This window comes from Stenella coeruleoalba, assembly GCF_951394435.1.
Source record: "Stenella coeruleoalba genome assembly, chromosome: 10".
In the NCBI taxonomy this organism is placed as follows: Eukaryota; Metazoa; Chordata; class Mammalia; order Artiodactyla; family Delphinidae; genus Stenella; species Stenella coeruleoalba.
Window position 1 is genome coordinate 10,018,422 of NC_137156.1, and position 24,298 is coordinate 10,042,719.

Sequence of the window (24,298 nt, forward strand, 5' to 3'; positions counted from 1 at the left end):
CTCCTGCATTGGCAGGCAGATTCTTAACCACTGTGCCACCAGGGAAGCCCCTCCCGGTAGATCTTTGAGAGAGGAGAAATCACAGTCTCCTCTTTATCATAGACTACTTGGGAAGCTGAGTTTCTTATCTTTCTTTGCATAGTATTTCTCCTTTCTCTGTCCTCTCGGGCAGGTTGGAGCTGTCCACTTTAAGGAATTCTTGTGCTTTCTAGTTTCCAACTTTTATTTCCTCAAAAGACTTTTCCCACCAGACATGAATAGCTATTGGCTTCTTTTCATTCTTGCTCTTGTCATATCCCCAGCGCCCTGCCTTCACTGGAGCCAATAATTAAACTAGAAATGGCGGGGAGGGGAGAAAGCAGGGGTGGGGCAAAACAGGGGCCATGGAGTTACAGTTTTGCTTCTTCCACACCAACTTCCCTTAATACCCAGTGTAGAAACCCAAGCGCGGTTGGAGCCCGGTGTCGTTGTCTGATGGAAGGGCCGCCTCGGGAGGTGGTGTAGTCTGTCACCTTTCAGCCAGCTCTTGGATTTGTCATGCGAGACCATCCATTCTGTACTCCACCTTCTTGTTCTCACTGCCATTCCTATTAAACTAGGTGGGAAATGAGCCCCCTAACCTGCTAATGTCTAATTAAGATGCTGCATTTTTATAAACATGTGATTGATTTAATCTTATTCAGTGGTTGAAGTTTTTTTTTTAAGTTGATTTAGTTCATTTCCTTGAACACCATAGCTCATGATGTGTCAACTAGATTTGCCATTTGTGTCACTAAAGACTTATGAGAAATATACAAAGAGAAAAACAGCCCTTTGGAAACAATGGAAGGAAGAAAGTGAATTGAATTTAAATAAGACATAGCAATCAAGTATAATGAGGGACTTACCTGGTGGCGCAGGGGTTAAGCATCTGCCTGCCAGTGCTGGGGACTCGGGTTTGAGCCCTCATCTGGGAAGATCCTACATGCCACGGAGCAACTAAGCCCGTGCGCCACAACTACTGAGCCTGCACTCTAGAGCCCATGCACCACAACTACTGAGCCCGTGTGCCACAACTACTGAGCCCACGCGCCTAGAGCCCATGCTCCGCAACAAGAGAAGCCACTGCAGTGAGAAGCCCGTGCACTGCAACGAAGAGTAGCCCCCGCTCACCGCCACTAGAGAAAGCCCGCGCACAGCAGCAAAGCCCCAAACACAGCCAAAAATAAATAAATAATTTTAAGAAAAGAAATAAAAAGCTGAGATTTAGAAATTAGACACATTTAAAAAAAATAAAATGTAAGGAAAGTTTTAAAGGAGACCTAGCATGCATGCATATGTCCTTAAGAGTTTTCTTTTGGATAAGATGTTCTAACGTAAAATGATTGCTAGACAGCATAGCCTCACACTCCGTTTCTTAACACGTCAAACACTGTTGGATGGTAAAATGCATTCAGTTTCCTATGTTTAGAAATTCCTTAAATGAAAGACATAAATTCCACTTGAAGTTCATCTGGAAAAAAGTTATAAAATTTAACTGTGTGTTTCAGGCTCCATTATTCTTGCTGGACTTCATTCAGAGCCGGTCATAAAAAGGATTCTAACTTGCTGTAGGAACCTTGGATAGACACTAATAAGAAAATAACTAATTTTCTTTATTTTTGATAATACACATTTCCTGATTTTCTTACAGTGAAACTTCACGTGGCTTTTATTAAGAAGCAAATCTTTTTTTTTTTTTTTTTTTTTTGCTGTACGCGGGCCTCTCACTGTTGTGGCCTCTCCCGTTGCGGACGCGCAGGCTCAGCGGCCATGGCTCATGGGCCCAGCCACTCTGTGGCATGTGGGATCTTCCCAGACTCTTCCTGGACTGGGGCACGAACCCGCGTCCCCTGCATCGGCAGGCGGACTCTCAACCACTGCGCCACCAGGGAAGTCCCCAAATCATTTTTAATTAAAAAATATTTTTTATCTGAGTTGGCTCAACTAAAGAGGTAAAACCAAAAATACGATCATCATTGCTGCTGGGAACACTGACCTGCTGAAAAACCAAACTGGCGTTGCCTGTGTCTGCTGAGGGTCTGACATGGTCCTTGGGAGAGAACTTGGTCTGAGTCGCCCTTGCCCATGTCCACCCCGATGTCATGCGTGGGTCTCCAGCCTGATGGTCCCACCTCTTCTGTTTCTCTGCATCTCCATCCGTGACATTTCAGTCAGCCCCTGCCAGTCATGCTGTATAGCTTTGAAAGCTGGAGCTTCATGTATTGTCTCTTTCTTTCCTGGGTCTCTCACTTCACCATCAAATTAACCCTTTTACTCCTTTAAGACATGTGGGTTGCAAATGAACCTTCCTTTGACCATTGGGGTTGTTGCTCTTAACCAGAAATAAAAAGAGTCAAATTTATTTTTAAAACTTTTTATTTTTTAAATTGCGGTAAATACACAGGACATGAAATTCACCATCTTCCCCACTCTAAAGTATACAGTTCAGTGGCATTCTCGTACATTCGCATTACTGTGCTCCCGTCACCACCGTCCATCCGCAGGGCAGTAGAATTCTCATTTCCTATCCTGTGATGCTACACCATCCAGTAACTCAGCTGCCCCTAAACAGTTAGCTGTTAGGTGAGAAATGAGACTTGAATTGCCCAGTAGACCTTTTGTCTCTTAGGACATAATGGCTAAGTTTTTAAAAGGTTCTGATGCATTTAATATGACACGTTAGCCAGAATAAATGTGCTCTTTTCTCTTTAAACAGCTCTGAGCAGCGGGTACCCTGTTCTACTTCTTACCACAGCTCTGGTTTGCACTCGGGTGACAGTGTCACAAAAGCAGGACCTCTGGGCCTTCCGGAAATAAGACAAGTGCCAACTGTTGTGATTGAATGTGATGACAATAAAGAAAATGTGCCTCATGAATCAGACTACGAAGACTCTTCTTGCCTGTACACACGAGAAGGGGAAGAGGACGAGGACGACGACAGCTCGCTGTATACCAGTGGGTGCATCTAAACTCTTCGCTGAGGGTGGGGGGGCGCGGCTGGCGGGAAGAGCTGCCCACCTCTGTGGGTTCTAATCTGAGGTCCGAGGTTACTGTTTCTTCATTAGTAAGACGAAAGGGTAACTGTCCTCTGAACAGCCTCAGAGCTCTAAAAATTACAACATCGTGCTACCATCTCTTGCCTCTTTTCGATGTCTCTTTTTTTCTTTGATGGCTTCCCTTGGGCTGCAACACCCCATCAATTAAAAAAAAAAAAAAGCAAGGAGGGGAGGCACCTTAAAATTCAATTCCAGTCTACAAAATACATAAAAATACTAACCATTGTATATGGAACCAATTCATTTTTAAGCATACCTCAACCACTGAACTTAAATTTCAGTGATCAACTTTTTAATGCGTGAACTTATATGATAGCAACCTTTTACCGACCATGTGCCTGACGATATGCTAAGGTTTTATTCTCATCTACATCTTACAACACTCAGGGGCATAAACTACTGCCCCATTTTACAGGTGAGGGGAGAAAATGGAGAGGTAAGGGACTTGCCCAGAGACTCACGTCTACTAAGTGGCAGTGCTGAGAGTTGAAGCTGCCTGTGTCTCATTCCAAAACCCACGTTCTAAAAAAAAAAGCAGTGGCAAAAGAAGGAAGATAAGTACTTACTATATAAGGTCCAAAGGAGCCCCCCAGACTTGCTGCTTCCCGGTCTCGTCCTCTTGCCTCACAACTCACCAGGCCTCAGACAGCTCGCTAAACCTGAGTGATGGAAATAGTCCTGGTGTTGAGGAGAGAACCCTGGAGGGGCAGCCGAAGGCCCACATGGGCCGTGAGGGAAGGAGCTGTTGCCCAGCCTCTGCTCACTGTTTCCTGCCCGGAGAATGGAACGCTTTATACCAGGGTTTCTCAACCTTGGCACAAGTGACATCTTGGGCCAGATAATTCTTTGTCATGGCGGCTGCCCTGTGCACTGTAGGATGTTCGGTAGCATCCCTGGCCTCTACCCACTGGGTGCCGGTAGCACCCTCCCCAGCAAACTCGAGTTTGACAACCAAAAATGTCTCTAGACTTTGCCAAATGTCCCTGGTGGGGGCAGAAATCACTCCTGATTGAGAATCATGGATTTATTCCAGATGTGAGGAAATAAAAGGAAAAGCAGACCCAGAATATTGCCTGTTTCCATGAGCTTGCCCCCTCTCCCACCCCACACGGACCCCACTTTGCCCAACTTTACTTGCCCGTACCCTCCAGCCCCACTGTAGCTGATCTCTTTTGTTTCCTGTGATTCCCCCGCCTATCCTTCACCTCTGAGCGTCCACACACGCAGATGCCCACCGGCCTGCTGCCTGTTGGTCTCACTTATCCTGCACGTGGCGGCCGCGCCTCCTCCGCCCTTTGCATTCTGTTTTGCACTCCGCAGTCCTCCCCTCCTTTGTGATGTTGCCCACATTGGGGGGGGGGCAGTTCCTGGGGAGCAGAGATCCAATCACAGGCTCTCCATGTGCCCCGCACATGCCCAGCATACCGCGAGGTAGAAAGGACATGCTGATTGCAGGAACTGTATGAAAGTCACATACTGTAGCTTTCCTCCTTTGACCGAGGTCTTGACCGCGCTCAGGTGTTGGGCTCTTATATCTGTCTCCCCGCCTCTCACCTTGTGGTCCACGGCTGTCCCTGGGGGGAGCCCAAGCAGGTTGGTGACAGCCTTATTACCTCATGTCTCCCTTCCTGCAGGCTCCCTGGCCATGAAGGTGTGCAGGAAGGACTCCTTAGCCATCAAACTCAGCAACAGGCCCTCCAAGCGAGAGCTGGAAGAAAAGAACATCCTTCCGAGGCAGACGGACGAGGAACGGCTGGAGCTGAGGCAGCAGATCGGCACCAAGCTCACCAGGTAGGACAGCGCAGCCCCCGGCTGCACGGATTTCCGAGCAAGAATTCAGTCTCCATCCTCAGATCTGTTTTGAGTGTCTCTGAAGAGCTCCCTGTAGAAAAAGTCCGTGGAAAATATTCCATTTCTTCTGCAGGATTGCTTTTATGGTCCCCTCTTTTTCACTCATCAAAGTCTTAGAAATTTCACTCGACTAAAGGTTCAAGCTGAGAGGAAGATTTCCAGGGAGAATAAGCACCTGTAGAACAATTCCCATCATCCAGTAGAATTGAGGACCTATATACCTAGGCACTGTGGTTTGCTTAAGCACAAAGCAATCGAATAAGTGGACTTTTCTACTAGACTGTGCAACTAGAAGACATCAGTGGTGGGTAAAGTTGCCTCATTACTGAGCTGGGACTCTTCTTGAGTGATTGCCCCTATGAGTGGGTATTACAGACACAGGCAAAGCAGTATGTCATATTAATACGTTAAACACTTACGTGTGTGTTCATAACCTAGTGCATCTTTATATGGTGTTAGCTAACATCTGTGACACACTTATTAGCCAGGCATTCTTCTAAACATTTTATGTGTGTTCGTTCATTTAATCTTTGAGCTTCCCTATGAAATGGACATTTCTATGCCCATTTCACAGGTGAGGACACGAGAGAGAACTTGAGTTACCTGCGTAACGTCAGACAGAATGGCTGTGGAGAGCTCCCTCTTGGCCATATATGATGCTGCCTCTGTAATAATAGTCACCAGGTGAACCTTCACTTTGGCCCAGGCACCATGCTCGCTGTTTGGATGCAGTGTGTAGAGGTCTCCCAGGGTTTCCTCCTGACTTTCCCACTTACTGCCCCATAGCCTCGTGTAAGTCACTTATTCTCTTCCCCTGTGTTTTCTGCCTTTATAAGATGGGGAGTTGTAAGAATTAAACAATATAAGTAAAGCACTTACTTACAAAAACAGTCTCTCTAACTTCCTCTAGGGAGCCTGTCCCATGGTGGAAGAGCCTGACTTTAAACACTGTTCCTTCTGTTGAAGTGAAATCTCTGTCCATGCATTTCCCACCCATTGGTCATATTCTTTTCTTTCTGCAGCTACCTCACTCCTCTTAACACACATGCTTTTGGGCACTTGGAGGCAACGGTACTGGCTCCCCAAGTCTCCTTTCTTACACTGCATATAGCCGCATTCTCTCTCTGGGGTTCAGTGGGTTGGGTGGATATAGTTCTAGGCTGCTTCCTGAACCAGCTTGTTCAGTTTTACACCTGATACAAATAGGGCTCTCCATTGGGGGACTAGAAATAAGAGAAGAAGCAGATCCTTGACCCCAGCCCCTCTTCCCAAAAGTTCATTTCCATTATCCTTTGACTAGGACAAAGGAGCATGGGTATCCTTTATTCTAGTTCTTTCCCTCACTTCCATTTTCCCAGCTTTGTGACAGTATAGGCAGAGCCCCAGGATTGTGGGGAAAATTGAAAACTCCTCTGCAGATGTATGTGAGATGCCAACACATCTCGCTGCCCAAGGTGGCATCTTCTGTGGAGAGAGAGACAAAGGTGGGAGATATGGAAAGCAGATGTGTGCAGCCGGCCACTCTGCTTGTCCACCACAGAGCACCATCCACCTGGAGGAAACTGACAAAGCGAAAAAGGCCATTGTCCCAGAACACGCTCCTAAAAAGACACAGCCCAGCTTCTCATGCCTGAATCCGTACCAGCATCCCACCACGATTAGCACGCGGCTGTGGCAGCAACACAGCCAGAGGTGGGAAGAGACACAGGCCACCAGGCACTGCAGGAAGGTCTCTGCATTTGAGGATTTATCCTTGGAAATCATCCCTTTCCCAACCTTTCCTCTTCTGGATTCATAAAACCCACTGAGCGTTCACCATAGTGATGTCTATTCCCAACCCTCGTTCACCCTGGTCAGTAGAAGAAGACACACTGACCAGGGAGAGAACGATGGAGGTAGAGAGGACAGCATTGGGCATATTCCAAGTGTTGAGCTCTGACTCCATTTCTTCTTTGTTCACTCTTTCAATTAGGGAGTTTATTTCCTTCTGGTCTAACCCTTGGCATCTCAGCCAGATTACAGGAACTGGGCATCAGGAAAGGACATCAGGAGTGTTGAGCAAGTCAACAAAGTTGTACAGAGTTCAGCAAATCTGGTGGGGAGGCCTAATCCACGTCTCAAGGTCTTCTTTAGAAAGGAATTTTAAGGACGATTCTCTTTTGAATGAGAACCCAGCTTGGTGCTTCCAGCCACTCATTTATCCTGAGCCAGGGGAGAATGAAGGAGAAATCTGAGAACCGGAAGGTGACCATGGTAGAGAGAAAACTAATCTGAGGCCCAGAGCCTTGGCTTCTAGCTCTGGTTCTGAGGGTTTCCTAAGCAGATGTTTGCTCACTCTGGGTCTGCATTTCCTAATCTGAGGGGATTAGATCATCTGATCACTTTGTGCAAACTGTGAACTTCATTATCATCAAAAGTAACTAAAAGTATGTAGGAATCTGTTGTAGAGTTTGCATTTCCGAAGTTACAAGGCTGCGGCTTTCTTTGGCTATTATTTGAGGTAGTAAGATGTACTGGAAATCTCAAGCTCTTTGAAAAGCCTACGGCCAAGTCTGCAGTCCTCGTGGAATGAGCAAGATAGAAAACATAATTTTAGTCTGACAGTTTTAATAGCATAAAAGAATAATGTAGCACTCCAAGGATAATCCCAAATTGGGGGAAGGGAGCAGAAACATCAAGTAAAATGATGTCAAGTATTAAGGGAGAGTTTCTACCTAAGAATGCAAAAATATTGTTCTTCCAAAAACGTTTTCTCATTGATGCTATTGGGCAGACTCTCCTAAACCTTGGTCGTCAAGTCATCTGGGTGCTTTGATAGTAAATAACTGTTTCAACCAACCGCCATTTGAGAAGTGAGGGCTGCCCTTGAGACATGAACGTTGTCAGCTGGGTGTGCGTTTCTCTGCTCCTTGTGTATTACAGACTCAGGCCGGTTGCAGAGAACCAAGGGGTCAACACGTCCGTCCGCTGGGGTGTCCGAGGGATGAAATAGTAGAACTTCGACTTAAATTTATTTTATGTCATTCTTTTTAAGTCGATTGTGTCTGTGTTATAATGCACATATATATCAATGCAGTAGTATCAGTACTTGTATATAACTTATAAATAAAGAAATGGCATGTGTGGGGATACGTGCTTAAAAAATTAAATTGATGGAGTTCTCAAGAAGCTTCGAGCCCACAGGTCTGAGGGTCCCTTCTTAGGGCTGCGTGAGCAGGTCCTTTCCTCTCCAAGGACCTCTCTAGTCAGTGGAAAGGTAGAGACCTCAGGGCCATCCCTCACCCCTGCAAAGCCCCCAAATTCAGGATGCTGCTGCTTTCTCTCTGAGTCTCTTCTCTGGGCCCTTCAACCTGAACCCTAGGAGGTGGTCAGCCTGTGTGATCTTAGCTCTCCAGTCCACTTTCAGCTCCCTTCATTTACCAAGCTTTTTACTCCCCTAAGATTAATATTCATCCCACATGACTCCATGTTATTTATTTGAAATACATCTTACTACCCCCTCCTCCCCCCCCAAAAAAAAATCATTATTTAAAAAATTAGACATGGAGACATACTTCTCAGTGTTCATAGTGAGGATGACCTCTTTCTTGATCAGTCAGGGGACAGCTGATATGGCCTAAGCCACTTACTTTCCAGCTTGGGGCATTGATTGAAGAAATGACCCCCCACACACAACTAAAGGATGGCGCTCAAGACCATTGGGAATGGAGTTTTGAGGGACTAAATAGAAGTCTGATGCCTAAAGGAGTTGTCCTTTTGCTTCTGAAACATCCTTTAGAAAGTGAATCATCCTGTAAGTCACTAAGACTACTTATTTTTTTAAAAAGGAGCTAAGACCCTGAAACGTGATCTGTTCTTGGTTACTCAACAGCCAGTGCGCCTAAGCCTTCTCTTGGGAACAGCCAGCCTTTCAGACCCAGCTGTCCAGTCCTCTCCAACTGAGGCCCCTCCCTCAGTCCCCTCCAATACCTTCTGTAAGGTTTGGATCAGACAGGGGGAGAGAAAGCCTGGGAAGGACAATAGAATGGGAAGTGCCTTGCAGTATACGTAAGAGTATATTAATCTAAATTAAGCTCAGGAATAAATAAGGATTCGGGCAATTTGCCTCCGTGACATACTTGTTCCCCTAAAATATCTCTTCACCCTTAAGATATCCATGTCCCACTCGGGTGAACTGTCATCATCTTTTTTTTTCCTTTTTTTAAACTTTATTTCTATTATTTTATTTTTTATACAGCAGGTTGTCATCATCTTTTTTGCAGTCATGGTTGACCACGATGTTTTCAGCCTCCCTCTGAGCTGGAGCAGGCATAGCCCTGCCTTAAAATGGGAAGCATCCCTACGGGGAAACTCTTTGGAAACCGTGCTGGGTTTTGGAAAGGATGTTTCTCCTGTGATGTCCTTTTCCTAGGCCAGACATAGCTGGTGGTTCAGGCCACTCACCTATGATTCTTGCCAACAATCAAAGGAGATGCTGACTTAATTTCAGCTGCTGGGAGTATTCATTTTCTAGGGCTACCATAACAAAGTACCACAAACTGAGTGGCTTCCACAACAAAACTGTATGGTCTCACAGTTCTGGAGCCTGGAAGTCTGAAATCAAGGTGTCGGCAGTGTTGGTTCCTTCTAAGGGCAGTGAGGGAGAATCTGTTCCAGGCCCCTCCCCTGGCTTCTGGTGGTTCACTGACAGTCTTTGGCCTTCCTGGTCTCTGCTTTCATCTTCTCCCAGCATGTGTATCTCTGTGTCCAAATTTCCCCTTTTTATAAGGAAAGCAGTCATCTTAGATTAAGGTCCAGCCCTCATCCTCTTGTTTTAACTTGATGACCTCTGTAAAGACCCTATCTCCAAATAAGGTCACACTCTGAGATGCTGGGGGTTAGGACTTCGACATTTGTATTTTGGAGGGATACAATTCAGCCCATACCATTTGGGGAAGCATAAAGTGGGTCTACCTAGAAAAGGAGCCGCAAACTCAAATGCACACCTGGGGCCAGGCAGGTATTGAACATAAGGGAAGCAGGCAGTTCTAAGATTGTTAACAGGGAGTGCTGGGAACTGGGGTGAGATGGAAAGTCCATCCTTTATCAAAAGGGGTCACCACTCTTCAGCTTCAGTCCCCTGTTGTTTTGGAGAAATGAAAGACCAGTTTGTCAGATCTTATTTTTAAAAAAATTTGGATTTTTTTAAAATGAAAATTCCGAATTTTTTAAACACTGGACAGACCAAGCAGAATATAGTTATGGGTTACGTTTAGCCCCGGGATCATGTCTCAGCCTGTGCCCCCTGGATATAATCTCTGACCTGGAAACCATAGGTTTTCCTATCTACCGTATAGTCCTAAATTCTATGGGCGTGCACTGTGCACTTTGATGACATGAGATAGAACTCTTCCGTGTGTGATAAATGTCAATGTGAGCATGTGCATGTGTCTCTCTGTAGCAGTTGGGAATTCACACCTTCTAGGGTCCAGGTTAATTTGAATGTGGTTATGTGGGTTAATCACTGAAGCCATATACTCTATTCCTAGAAAGAACTTTGACCCAGCTTTCAGGAGTTTAGTCAGTTGGTTTTCAGAGTGTTTGTGACTATGGAAAAACACATTAAGTTGAATGAAGAAGTTGGTTGAAATAGCTGTCACTGCTTTCTTTTCCTTCATGCGTGTTGAGTCTGGGAATCAGAAGGGTTTAAGGTTAAAGCACTGGTAATTGTTGATAGTTGGAATCTATACATACAGCATGAGATCCACACCAAGCATCACAGGGCAGATGAGATGTAGGACCCGCCTTTGAAAATTACCAATATTCTCCCTCTTCTTTCCTCCTTGGTATTTATGATGGCCGCCTCTTAAATAGCTGTTGTCTTTGCGGTGGCAGGGGGGTGGGGAATGAGATAGGGGAGGTGGAAAAGTGATGACCTGATCATCCCCATGAAACCTAATGTGTTATTCTCTCTTATTCAGAATTTAATATGCTAGAAAGAAAGAGTATTCTAAACCTGTATTTTATGCTCCTAAGTAGTTCACACTATAGGCAGAATATAAAATAATATGGGGCTTCCCTGGTGGCGCAGTGGTTGAGAGTCCGCCTGCCGATGCAGGGGACGCGGGTTCGTGCCCCGGTCCGGGAAGATCCCACATGCCGCAGAGCGGCTGGGCCCGTAAGCCATGGCCGCTGAGCCTGCGCGTCCGGAGCCTGTGCTCCGCAACGGGAGAGGCCATAACAGTGAGAGGCCCGCGTACTGCAAAAATAAAAATAAAAAAAATAATAATATGTACAGAGGATTATGTGCTGCTTTAAATCATAATACAGTGTTCAAGGGAGAAACTTGAAATCCATTTTTCATGCTTATAGCACAGGCAATAAAATGCAGTAGTCCTGACTTCTGACTGTAGCTTGCATACTGTCGGTGGTTTGGGAAAACCAGTGTTATGAGTCTCGATACACCGAAGCCTAGTTCCAAGGTGGCAAATGGTATCTCCCCCCAAACCTAAGGGCTGATGGCTAAGTGTGAGCTGGTACCTTCCCAGGCTAGGTAATTTCTTCTGCTGCAAAAGCACTTTCTAAAAAACGGAATAACAATCAAAGGCTCTATGAATTCAGTTCAACTTTGGCTGACTGAGGGTGCCCTGGACGTGTGTCCCTGTGAATCACTTGAGAGAAAGAAGGGAGGAAAATAGACCCGAGTGACGTTTAGGAGGAGCTTCCTTGTCCACCTGGCTTTTGCAGCCTTGCAGCAGCATCTGCACCCTCCTCACCTTTGACTGTGATGAAGGATGGAGTGGAGAGGGGACCAGAGAGGAGAGCGGAGCGGGAAGAGGGCACTTGCGGGCTTCCCTGGTGGCGCAGTGGTTGAGAGTCCGCCTGCCGATGCAGGGTACACGGGTTCGTGCCCCGGTCCGGGAAGATCCCACATGTCGCGGAGCGGCTGGGCCCGTGAGCCATGGCCGCTGAGCCTGTGCGTCCAGAGCCTGTGCTCCACAACAGGAGAGGCCACAACAGTGAGAGGGCAGCGTACCGCAAAAAAAAAAAGAGCGCTCTTGTGTCCGCTCATCTTCACATCCGCAAAGCCTGGGAGGGAATGGCTCAGGTCAGTGGGCTTTTTCTGTGGATTCTGAACCCTCCCATAAAGAAAACTGAAATTAAGTACCAGTCACCAAGCTGAACTGAGTGATCAGAACAAGCTAAATCGGGTGAAATAGGACGAGAATGGAGTTATTGAATCCTGCAGCATTTGCATAACAGACATGTGGAATCTTCGAGCAGCTCAGTGGCTTTCAGATCGTTTGACATCTCCCATTAACTCACTGGGCAAAATAGAAAATCCTCTCTTAAAAGCCCTCCAGAAAGGCTGACATCTTCTAAAAGGTGCTGAGTTGAGTCGAGGCTACAGCGTGACCTGACTGATAGAAAGTTAAGGGCAGCTACACATCTGTTTCTGTTTGTTTGTCTGTTATTACTGATTGCCATTCTTTTTTTTTTTTTTTTTTGAATTTTATTTATTTATTTTTTATACAGCAGGTTCTTATTAGTTATCTGTTTTCTACATATTAGTGTATACATGTCAATCCCAGTCTCCCAGTTCATCCCACCACCACTACCACCTCCTTCCCCCCCACTTGGTGTCCATACGTTTGTTCTCTACATCTGTGTCTCTATTTCTGCCCTGCAAACCGGTTCATCTGTACCATTTTTCTAGGTTCCACATATATGCATTAATATACGATATTTGTTTTTCTCTTTCTGACTTACTTCACTCTGTATGACAGTCTCTAGGTCCATCCACGTCTCTACAAATGACCCAATTTCATTCCTTTTTATGGCTGAGTAATATTCCATTGTATATATGTACCACATCTTCTTTATCCATTCATCTGTCGATGGGCATTTAGCTTGCTTCCATGACCTGGCTATTGTAAATAGTGCTGCAGTGAACTCTGGGGTGCATGTGTCTTTTTGAATTATGGTTTTCTCTGGGTATATGCCCAGTAATGGGATTGCTGGGTCGTATGGTAGTTCTGTTTTTAGTTTTTTAAGGAACCTCCATACTGTTCTCCATAGTGACTGTATCAATTTGCATTCCCACCAACAGTGCAAGAGGGTCCCCTTTTCTCCACACCCTCTCCAGCATTTGTTGTTTGTAGATTTTCTGATGATGCCCATTCTAACTGGTGTGAGGTGATACCTCATTGTAGTTTTGATTTGCATTTCTCTAATAATTAGTGATCCTTTCATGTGTTTGTTGGCCATCTGTGTGTCTTCTTTGGAGAAATGTCTATTTAGGTCTTCTGCCCATTTTTGGATTGGGTTGTTTGTTGTTTTAATGTTGAGCTGCATGAGCTGTTTATATATTTTGGAGATTAATCCTTTGTCCATTGATTCATTTGCAAAGACTTTCTCCCGTTCGGAGGTAGAATGAGATGCTAATTAATTTGTTTGTGGTCATCATTTCACAATATAGACATTTATGAAAACACCACATCATACACCTTAAATATATACAATTTTCATTTGGCAAAAACAACAATAAATAAAAGGCTTTTCACGTTGGCTGAAGGAAGAAGGTAGCCAGTTGGCGGTTGCTGTGCAGAGTCATGGTTCATCTGAAGGGAGCAGATCATGTGGAAAGTTTGTGAGGGCCTGTGCTGGGGCCGACATCACTACATGCCCATGAGCTGTGTCAGTGAGTGGACTGCTCCTGAGGGCCAGGAGATCAAAATAATCTCCATTAGAGAAAAATGAGGCCCAGAATAAACATTGCTCCTGTTTAAAGAAAAAACCAGCTTAAGTACAACTGGGAGATCTCAGAAAGGAACAGTGCACCTTGAGCTGAATAAGTTTGTTTTCTGTGGGTTTAAGGTTAACTTTTCAGGGAAACAAGTTACCAAGGGAGACCATGGAACCTCGACAAATTGATTCTGTTGGAATTCTTTTAGAATTGATGGTGCACAACACTGTATGAGGTATCATTTAAAAGGTAGCTGGAGGGAGCTCCCTGGCGGTCCAGTGGTTAGGGCTCAGTGCTTCCATTGCAGGGGACATGGGTTCGATCCCTGGTTGGGGAACTCAGATCCCACAAGCCCTGCAATGTGACCAGGAAAAAAAAAAAAAAGGTAGCTGGATAATCCTCCTTCAAAGAGATTAGTCAAGGTTACCCATCGTTCTCTGTTTTAGCCTGGGAAAGAGATACTGATGGCAGGTTCTGTGGGGAAAGTGGGGGTCCTTCTGGGCCACATCCTTTTATTGGTGGGAATGTATTTTAGACTATTTCTCTTTCCATTTTTTTTCCTTTCAATGTTCCTGGGAGAATGCGGATGGGACAGGGCTCTGGATAACTTAATCACTGAATAATCTAAACATTTGTGTGTTAATAGGAACAACTTCAACTTGAGTTGTCAGACCATTTTTCTTGTAACATATTTTTTTTCTTTCCTACAATCTTTTGATCCCTCTGTAAACTAAAACAGTCATAAGGATGTGTCATTGCTATCAAACTTTTATTCATGAAAGGAGCTCTCAAAGCCATTTGTGAATCTGCTGGGAGGCAATGAATAAACAGTGAGTTAAATCATCTTACGAAGCACCAGACTTTGGTTGAAAGATGCTTCTGTCACCTGGAATAGTACTTCAGAATCTGGTCTAGTGCTTTCAGATTAGCTTATTTGGAGGTTTTTTTTTCCACAGTGAGCTTTGTACCTATATCACAAGGAGTCTATTTGTGAGTTTCTTTACCTCCTTCACAATTGCATCTCCTGAATGACTGCCTCTAGCACCCTTAATTTTACAGTTAAAGAAACTGAGGCCAAAAGAAATTAAGCTGCTAGCCAAGTTCATACAGTTATCTGGCTACACTGGGATCTGAAACCAAGACCTCTGACCCCAGCCAGTGCTAAAAATTAATATCCCCCAGAAAGGGGAGAGATGTATTCCCTTCTCACTGGAAGAAACAGGCCAGTTATTTGTTAGAAAGTATGACAAGTCATAGATCTCAGTTGATTTTCTCAATTCATGTCTGAAAGAGAGAGAAATGACTCAAAGGTTTTGAATTAAATCTTTAAGAAACATTTTCAGAAGTTAAAAAGCCCATGAATAAGGAATCTGAATTCTCTCATAGGTAGTTTCTTTCCTGGGCACTGTTTCCTCCTCAATCCCACATAGCTAAAAGAACATTTAAATTAAGTGCCAAGTGAGAGACATTTCCCCATCTTAATAGTTAATCACAGCTGAGAAAATCTCGTTAATAATTTTTGAAGACTGATCAGGTACTTTTGAAGATTCTGTATCTGATGCCTTAGTTTGGAGTTGGCCTGTTCTAGTGATTCTGTCATTCAGATGATAAGTGAAGCTCTAATCCGTTATACTTAGGAAGATTTCTTTGTTCTTTGTTTCAACGGTGAAGTTGGCATTTCTCGTCTCCAGGATAATTTCCATGGTATGTAGAGTACTTTCTCCCTCATCCACCAACTTTGGCTGCAGGTTTGATTGAAGGTGATTTTTCGACAGCTCTCCTTAGACCTTGCACACAGTCCTGAATATTTAAATAGCAGAACTGGATTACAGCTGAGACATTTGCACAACAGTTGTTTTTCATAGGTCCCCTCACATCTCTGTTGACTGGCAAAAAAAAAAAACCCTAACTCTCATGCAAAATGCTAATAAGAGTAATTCATTTTATTTATCTTCATTATATTCATTTCACTCTTCTTGGTTTAGAATGCAAAGATTTTTAGAATAGCCTTGAAAATTGCATATATGCTAACTAAACAGTGATTTTTTTGACAGAATATAAACAAGGGAAGTCATCCAAAGATACAAACCCTGGAAAATCGCTTTTCCCTCTGATTCCGAAGGCAGTTCCTTTGAAATATAAGTGAATACGCTTCTATTTTAGGAAGTGTGATCATGAAAATTTTATGTTCTGTGCCCAATGAACCACTAAAACAATAGTTCTTCAAAACGGGCAGCCTTATTAGTGCCTTGGAAAAAAACAGCAGGCAGACAGATAAATACTGGGTACTGACAGGTGATCAGTGTGTTGAGAAGAGCTTTACCTACGGTCAGTCCAAGCCTCCTTTGGACTCTTATGATTTTCCTCGTGTTGCTCGTCTGCGTATTGTAACTTATCAAGCTCCCCCTTGAAAGATGCTGAGAGAGGTCATTACCTCTTCCTGTGAGTTAAAATGAGAGCTGCCCTCCCCAAATTTGATTGAGCCAATGAGTCTGCCACCTGCACATTCCACCCCAAGCTGCCCAGGCAGTGTCCCATCCACGGGGAGCCTTCAGCACACCCTCCCTGAGTGACCTGGCATTTCCTTTAGATTCGCGGAAGCTGAGTGAGGCTGAGCGGGTACCTTCTGCCTGGAGCCTGCTGTGTCCGCGCAGCACATCCTCGGAGCATTTCTCCATCTCATTTCTCTCGCGCGTTACCCTCTCTCCTCACAGTCTTTAACCACATGTAGCCATTTGGGGCCACAGCCTATGAAATCTGATTCTCACCCCACAGTCAACAGCAGCACCTGGGTAATACTCAGGCGTTTCCCACGAAGGAGCTGTAAATTCATACAACTTTGTCCAGGCAGAAATAAAATAAGCTTATTCATTAAAAAAAAAAAAAAAGCATATATATAATGTCAGGTTTAGCCTACCTAAGAAAGTAGCTTAAATTTGTCCTGCATTTACATTGTGTGTTACATGGTATGTTTCCTAATTGATTAATAATAGAATGCTGACGTATGTATGCACACACACACACACACACACACACACACACACACACACACACACACACACACACACACACACACACACGAGAGAAAAGGATATGGCCTACTGTCCACCACGCTGGGAGCTAAGGATCCTATGTTAGACATGTGCTACGAATTCATGGTCTCTTTTTGGGAACATCCTTGAGGGGATACAGTCTCTTCTTACAAGCTACCTGTCTCCCAATCCATTGTACAGATAAGGCCAAGAAATTAGTAAATGCGTTTATATTTGTTTCCTGTATAGTCAAGGTAAAGTCGGTTGAAGCAGCCGTATCACGCTCCATTTTTACATTCTTTTTCTTCTCTGCCTTTCCCATATTATAGATCCTTTCCTAGACAAATAGACCCATTCCATTATTAGAACTCCATTTTTCCTGATTCTTTTAGAATTAACAAACAGATTTTCAAAAAATGCAAAAGTGCAAATCCAAACTGGTTAGACATTCCTAAAATCCACCATGCTGCTGGGGGAAAAAGATGTATGTGTGTGTGTGTGTATATACACACATACATACATATATATGTGTATATATATACGTGTATATGATGTCTGTTACGTACATATATATGTGTGTATATATACGTGTATATGATGTCTGTTACGTACATATATATGTGTATATATATATGTATTATGATGTCTGTTACATCATATATATGTATTTTATGGAATTTTATCATGGTTAAGCACTTCTGCTTTAATGAGGATACCTATATTCTTGACCACTCTTTTGTTCTACAGGACTAATGGTTTTAAAATGAAGCTTTATGTTAAAATTGTGGCGTCACAGATGAGGAAACAGTATGGAAATGAGACTTCTAACAAAGGAGAATTATAGAAAATCTTGCAAAGTCAGATGATCAAAATCTCCTCTACTGGAGCCTCTGGGACTCTTTGGGGTTTTTTGTGTTTTCATCTCCAGGTTTCTAAACAGCGTGAAATCTCATCTGAGCTGGAGTTGTGATTTGTTCCAGAAATAGGAGCTCAGAAGAGGCCCTGAGAGGCAGCTGTAGGAAAATAGCTGTAGTCCTGTTGAATGAAGAGGAGAGAAGGGGCTGGGGATGCTTGACGGCTGTCTCCCAGCCTCTGTCTCACATAAGACCCTTCAGCCTCTCCTTGGGAGGTGCTGATGGCCCCAAGATGACAGATTGGCCTTTGGGGGGAACAGGAAAAGAACGTGAGCTGCACAGACCCTGTAGGTCCTGGAGTCGCCCAGGTGTCATAGTCAGAGCAGGCACAAGAGGAGGCATCAGGGGACCTACTTCCAACTCTCCATCCCTTGCCTTGCTTTGGAAAGTAGTCAAGCGTTTTATACATTGTTTATTGACGCCCAACAAAGCAAGGCATTGGGGAAATCTGGAACCACAGTATTTTGTGGATGAATGAGTGGATGAATAAGTATATATTCTTATGACATTTCTGTATTGTCTAGACTGCACAAGTCATCCTAACCATGATACTGTCCAGGACAGTCACTCAACAGTGAACCCCGGAGTTTCCTCTTTTCATTTGAATCGCTTTTTGTCCTTGTTCCAGAGATCTGTTCATCAGAAGCAATATTCTTTAAAGAAGTAAGGACAAGAAGTACAGGGGTACCTGGGGGAAGGCTCAAGTTAAGAAAGGAATATCCAGGTGCCGGTGCCCTTGTTCTCACACTTGAATATGCATGCAGATCTCCTGAAGATCCGTATGTCATCATGTCCTGTGTTCAAACAACACAGCCTGCTGGGTTCCACCCAAACGTTCCTAATTCAGTAGGTCTGGCGCCCAGGAATTTGCCACAGTTAAGGAGTTCCCAGCTACTGCTGAAGAATGACCTAGGAAGCTTTAAAAAGTATATTAACAGTGCTTTACCCTCAGATATTCTGACTTAATTGGTCCAGAGCGTGGCCCAGCCATCGGTCTTTTTTAAGGTAATATGGGTTATTCTAATGTGCTACAAGATTGAGAACCACTGACTCAGAAACGGCAGAGATCAGGAGAACAGACAAAACGCTATAGGAAGAGGACCAAGGATGAGCTTGAAGTTGACAACTTGAGGATATTTTTTGTTCCCACTTGACTAGTGAGGTGTGTGGTGCTTAGGGGCTGTACTGATGCATTTGTTTTGCCTCACTCTTAATCTTTTTTTTTTTTTTTTTTTTTTTGCGATACACGGGCCTCTCACTGTTGTGGCCTCTCCCGTTGCGGAGCACAGTCTCCGGACGCGCAGGCTCAGCGGCCATGGCTCACGGGCCCAGCCGCTCCGCGGCATGTGGGATCTTCCCGGACCGGGGCACGAACCCGTGTCCCCTGCATCGGCAGGCGGACTCGCAACCGCTGTGCCACCAGGGAAGCCCTCACTCTTAGTCTTTTGCCTTGACCTCTCACCAGATCATACTAAACTTGTTGAAGATTCTGATGGAAGTTTATTTTAAAAATGCTTTGTGTTCCTAGGGAGAATGTTAACTTTTACAGTAGAGCTATCTATTGAAGGATTAAAAACAAAACAAAACAAAAATAAAGGCCAAATTTCAGTTTTTAACGTTTTGGGAAGAGGCTAAGGACAAAAGATAAAACACAGTATATATCTGATGGCAGAACTTTATCATATCATCCACACCCAGTCATTCTTGTTAATATTGTTAGTTGTTATGCTTAGCTCTGATTGAAGGCCTAGACCAATGTCTGGTATGTAATGGACAGACGGACAGATGGATGAATGGACAGGCTCACTCATGAACAGGCAGATGCATGGGTGCATGGACAAATGGACGGGTGGATGGACAGACAGATAAGATAAAGGTGACCAAGTCTCCTCAGTCGCTTTAAAGTAGAATAGAGGACATTTATTTTTATTCCCACATTCCTTATCCTTTGACATCACATTGATTTAGCATTTCTTTTGGTTGATTCTTCATGTAAACGTGGCCTTATTGAGATGAGTATAGTCAGGTTAACTTCTTTAACTATCTAATCTCTATGGTAACAACTCATATACTCCTTAAAAGTGAAATCTTCCTGATTGCTCATTTGGGGGCTTATATCTAATAATCTTAAGAACACTAAAAGTATTCAGGCTGTAGGCTCTCAGTTTTTGTGCTGTTTGTTTTTTTGTTTTGTTTTGTTTTTGTTTTTGTGGTACGCGGGCCTCTCACTGTTGTGGCCTCTCCCGTTGCGGAGCACAGGCTCCGGACGCGCAGGCTCAGTGGCCATGGCTCACGGGCCCAGCCGCTCCGCGGCATGTGGGATCCTCCCGGACAGGGGCACGAACCCGTGTCCCCTGCATCAGCAGGCGGACTCTCAACCACTGGGCCACCAGGGAAGCCCTGCTGTTTGTTTTTTTTAGTTTGATGCTATGCAACACACACAGTCCCATTGTTTTCCCCAAACTGATTTCATCTCAACACGACCAGCATTATTCCAATGTTTTTTCTGATTTGATTCCTTACAATATTTTATCTTTGCCACGAGGCTTCACACCGGGGCCACAGCCTGCAGTGAATAAAGCCAAAACCATTTCTCTCTTAAGAGTAACGTGTTTAGCTAGTTGAGGTGAGAGACTCTTTTTCAAGTTACCAGAAATAATATTTCATGCTTTATACTTAATCTTAAAGGGGACTCTCACATCTTCTTCTCATTCAGTTCTCTCAGATTGTTGTTATGGCTGTTTGTCATTTGGCAAAACTCGGGTGCAGGGAGAGGTAAAGCACTGTGATGTACCCAGGGGGCCTTCTGGCTAATGGTGGACATAGGCCAGGAGGGCAGGGCTCCAAATCCCAGTGCATTTTCCCCAGCCTGTGCTCTTTCTTATGCTGTAGCCGGGCTATTTGTTAACAGCTTGAGGGGAATGAGGAGGAGGGGAAAAAAGGGGAAAATTATTGACTCAGATTCCTGGAAATCGGGCTTCCCTGGTGGCGCAGTGGTTGAGAGTCCGCCTGCCGATGCAGGGGACACAGGTTCGTGCCCCGGTCCGGGAAGATCCCACATGCCACGGAGCGGCTGGGCCCGTGAGCCATGGCCGCTGAGCCTGTGCGTCCGGAGCCTGTACTCTGCAATGGGAGAGGCCACAGCAGTGAGAGGCCCGCGTACCGCAAAAAAAAAAAAAAAAGTCACGCTGCCTCATTTACAGAGAAGAAGGGTAGAGGGCAGAGTACTGAGTGAGGTGTAAAAGCAAAGTGCTGCCCAACTTCCCCGAGGAGTCCCTCCGGGAGCAAGGGGTTCTGGTCATCCCCACGGGCACAACAAGGCTGCAGTATTATGACTTGTCCCTTCCACGCACCAGGCGCTCTACTAAGTCTAGAAGCACAGAGGTAAATAAGACGTAACTTGTGCCTTTGAAGCATTCGCGGTCTAATTGAGGAGGTCTTTGTGTAAGTGGATGTTATCAGTGTGGTGGATGAGGCGTGCTCAAGATGGAAGGACGCAGCAGAGGGAGTGACCAGTTGTGCCTGGTAGAATCAGAAAAGGCATCCTCCCCCATCATGACAACCAAAAATGTCCCCAGACATTTCCAAATGCACCCTGGGGTGTAGGGCGCGGTCAGCTAACTGCTACGCGGCAGGAAGCTGAAATAAGCTGAGTCATCCTTCCTGTGGCCACTGCGCTTGCGCTAAGTATACTAATGAGGTTTTAAAGTAGCGACCTATCCGATGCTGGCTCACAAATCGCACCATCGGCGAAAGCCAATCACAGAGCGACACATGTTCTTAATCCCTATATAAGCAGACTGCTATAGGATTGCGGGGTCTTCCTTCCATCTTTCTTCAACCAAGCTGTGCTCCAATAAAGTGTGATACGAGAAGAATCTTGCGTGTGGCGGCTCGTTATTCTGCTGGTCGGAAACGGCTCGCCGCACTGGGGGGCACAGTTGTCCCTGGTTGAAAACCAGCACAATAGAGTGGTGTGGGCAGAAGCCAGATTGTGATGGGCGGTTGAGACCTCAAGAACATTCAGCCCCAGGCACGGGACCCTTCTGAGTGGGGGGTTTCTCTGCAACTGCCCAGGTCGTACACTCATGAAGCAGCCCTGGTGGTGGATGGGCAGACATGGCCGCACCTCACAAAGCTTCAGCTCTGGGCTCCAGTGGACGAGATGAGCAGTAGGAAGAATAACAAGCACCAGGATACGAGAGACACAGGACTATTGTCGTAGACTGTGAAAGCACCTTAACCAAAGGCTGGACAGAGGAAGTGATATTTGAGGTTTAAGCTGCAATCTTGGGGATTATTGTCAGTTCGCCAGGTAAAGAGGAAGAGAAAGGATATTTAGATGTAAGGAAGGGCATGCAAATCTGGAAGGAACCAAGAGGAGGTGGGTACGACTAAAGAATAGGGCGGGGTGATGCTTGGCAGGCGGCCAGATCACAAAGAACCTTAGAGGACTTTTGGGTATTTTGACTCCCCTGCAGGCATCGGGAAGGTGTGCACAGCTTTCAAGCCGGGAGTGCAGGGATCAGATGTGCCCCTTAGAAAGACCATTCTGTCTGGGGTGGAAGAGGATAGGGTGGCAGCATGGGGGAGATGCTGGAGGCCTGTTTTCTGGAGGAGGTGGTGATGGGATGGAAGGAAAGATGGTTGGGACTTGGTGGTTGAATGACCCCCGGGGGTGAAGTACAGAGGGGATAATTCCCAGTTTCCTGGGCAGCTCCCTGGGGGTCAGAATATTATTGGTAGACAAAATAATGTGTCCAGTTGGCAAAACTACCTTCACAGGAGGGGAAGAAGGTAAATTAATTCCTTTGGGACCCTTTAAGTTTGATGGCCTGTAAGTCTAAGAAGGCAGTTGGAAAGGTGTCTGGAACTCAAAAGTACGATTAGGGATATGGAATCTGGAGTCCCTGGCATGCAGATGCTAACTGAAGTCGTGAGTGTTGATGACGTCATCCAGGGAACATGTGTGGCATCAGAACTCGTAGGATCTGGGTTAGATAATTACTAAATGAGCACCTGTGATGGTCTCAGTGGTCTCCTAGGAACTGGCGATGTAGTGATGACCAGGACCAGACAGAAATGCCCCAGGCTTCATGGCACTGACAGGTCCTAGGGAAAGATGCCAAAGGAGGTACAGGGGATGGAATTCAGTGCTTCCCCCCTTTACCTGGCCCCAGCGTGCTTGTCTAAGATGGGGGGGAACCCCCATCTTCTCCTGCCTTAGGAAAGAGGACCTGGCTTTCTGTCAATCTCCACGAGCACCTTTGCCTTTTCTCTTTCCAACTGTCTGAAAAGGCAGCTACCTCCCTCTGAGATGCAGCAAACAAACCGAAGTCAATTCTGCTTTTCTTTTTTCCTGAAACGCAGATACAGCTTCAGAGATCCAGACTTTGAAATCAGGGCCCTCCAAACCACAAGCAGTTGTAAATACTAGTGAAAGCGGTGACCTTGCTGTCCCGAAGCCTGCAGAAGGCTCATTAGATCCGTGCTGCAGAACGAAGCCTTGTCGGCATCAAGTCAAACCAGCAAAACCTACAAGGGTCATGTCACTTCTCTGGGGAGATGCTGTAATGCTCGAAGACAGCTCTCCGCTGCTCTGCATATATTTAAAGCATCTTCCTGCTTCATTTGCTAGCAGTCTCCTCCTTTCAAGGCCAACACCTGAGTGCCATTTGTTTGGGGTTGGTTGGTTGGTTTCACAGAAAAATGTTAGCTTGTTTGCTTTTCTCTTATGGTCAGTGGTGTCGATGGAGTTGTTCAGACTGATAAAGAATAAGATCCATTCTTACATTTTGAAAGAAAATAAAAGGCTCGTGTGTGGCCGTGGATGGCAAGCGGCACTTAAATGGGAGTCAGTGATTTTCAGTTCACGGTGAGCGGAAATCACTTAGCCGTGATCCACGTTAAAGGAGAAATCATTTGAGGCGTGCAAACGATTTTGCTGCTCAGAGATGTTGTGTAAACCAGGGTCACATATATAATAGCAGAACTAGTTAAACACATCACTTGAAAGGACATTAAACCTTTACTTCCGGGTAATTCACTCTATATAAATGTTTAGCTCCCAAAAAAGGAGTTTCCTGTGTCATCTAGCATGTGAATGGTCATGTCTAAATATCTAATCAGGAAAAATTTTAATTTAATGTTAGTCTAAATCAGATACAATTACTTAAATCTACTGTCAAGGTGAGGATAGCGTAAGAGATTCAGTGCATTCAGAAGGCATCTCTGCTTTTCTTCTCGGAATTATTAGCTCCTCGGGATTATTCATAAAACTGCCCATTTCATTAATACGGTCATGGTGCCCTTCTGCTCAGCTTTCTGTTAACCAAAGCTTGCACACAAGGTAGATCTTAAAAGGAACCAAGCAGGGCTTCCCTGGTGGCGCAGTGGTTGAGAGTCGGCCTGCCGATGCAGGGGACACGGGTTCGTGCCCCGGTCCGGGAAGATCCCACATGCCGCAGAGCGGCTGGGCCCGTGGGCCATGGCCGCTGAGCCTGCGCGTCCGGAGCCTGTGCTCCGCAACGGGAGAGGCCACAACAGTGCGAGGCCCGCGTAATGCAAAAACAAAAAAACAAAAGGAACCAAGCAGATGGCTGCTTCACCTGGTGAAGATGGCAGGCTGCCCCGGGCGCGCCCCTAAAATTCTGGTGACTGAAGCTAGAGCTTGATCCGTTTGCTTCGTGAACTTGGCTC

At 45.3% G+C, this 24,298-nt stretch overlaps 1 protein-coding gene across 4 annotated transcripts in view; it reads left to right on the forward strand.

The window, feature by feature from the left end:
* The window catches only part of PHACTR1 (phosphatase and actin regulator 1), a gene marked incomplete at its 5' end in the record, with an annotated part of 543,658 nt that overhangs the window by 494,478 nt on the left and 24,882 nt on the right, over positions 1–24,298 (forward strand). For all 4 annotated transcript variants that reach the window (XM_079933678.1, XM_079933680.1, XM_079933677.1 and 1 more), the window contains 2 exons: positions 2,738–2,976; positions 4,712–4,868. In XM_079933678.1, the coding sequence (XP_079789804.1) occupies positions 2,738–2,976; positions 4,712–4,868 (396 nt within the window). The remainder of the gene's footprint in view (positions 1–2,737; positions 2,977–4,711; positions 4,869–24,298) is intronic.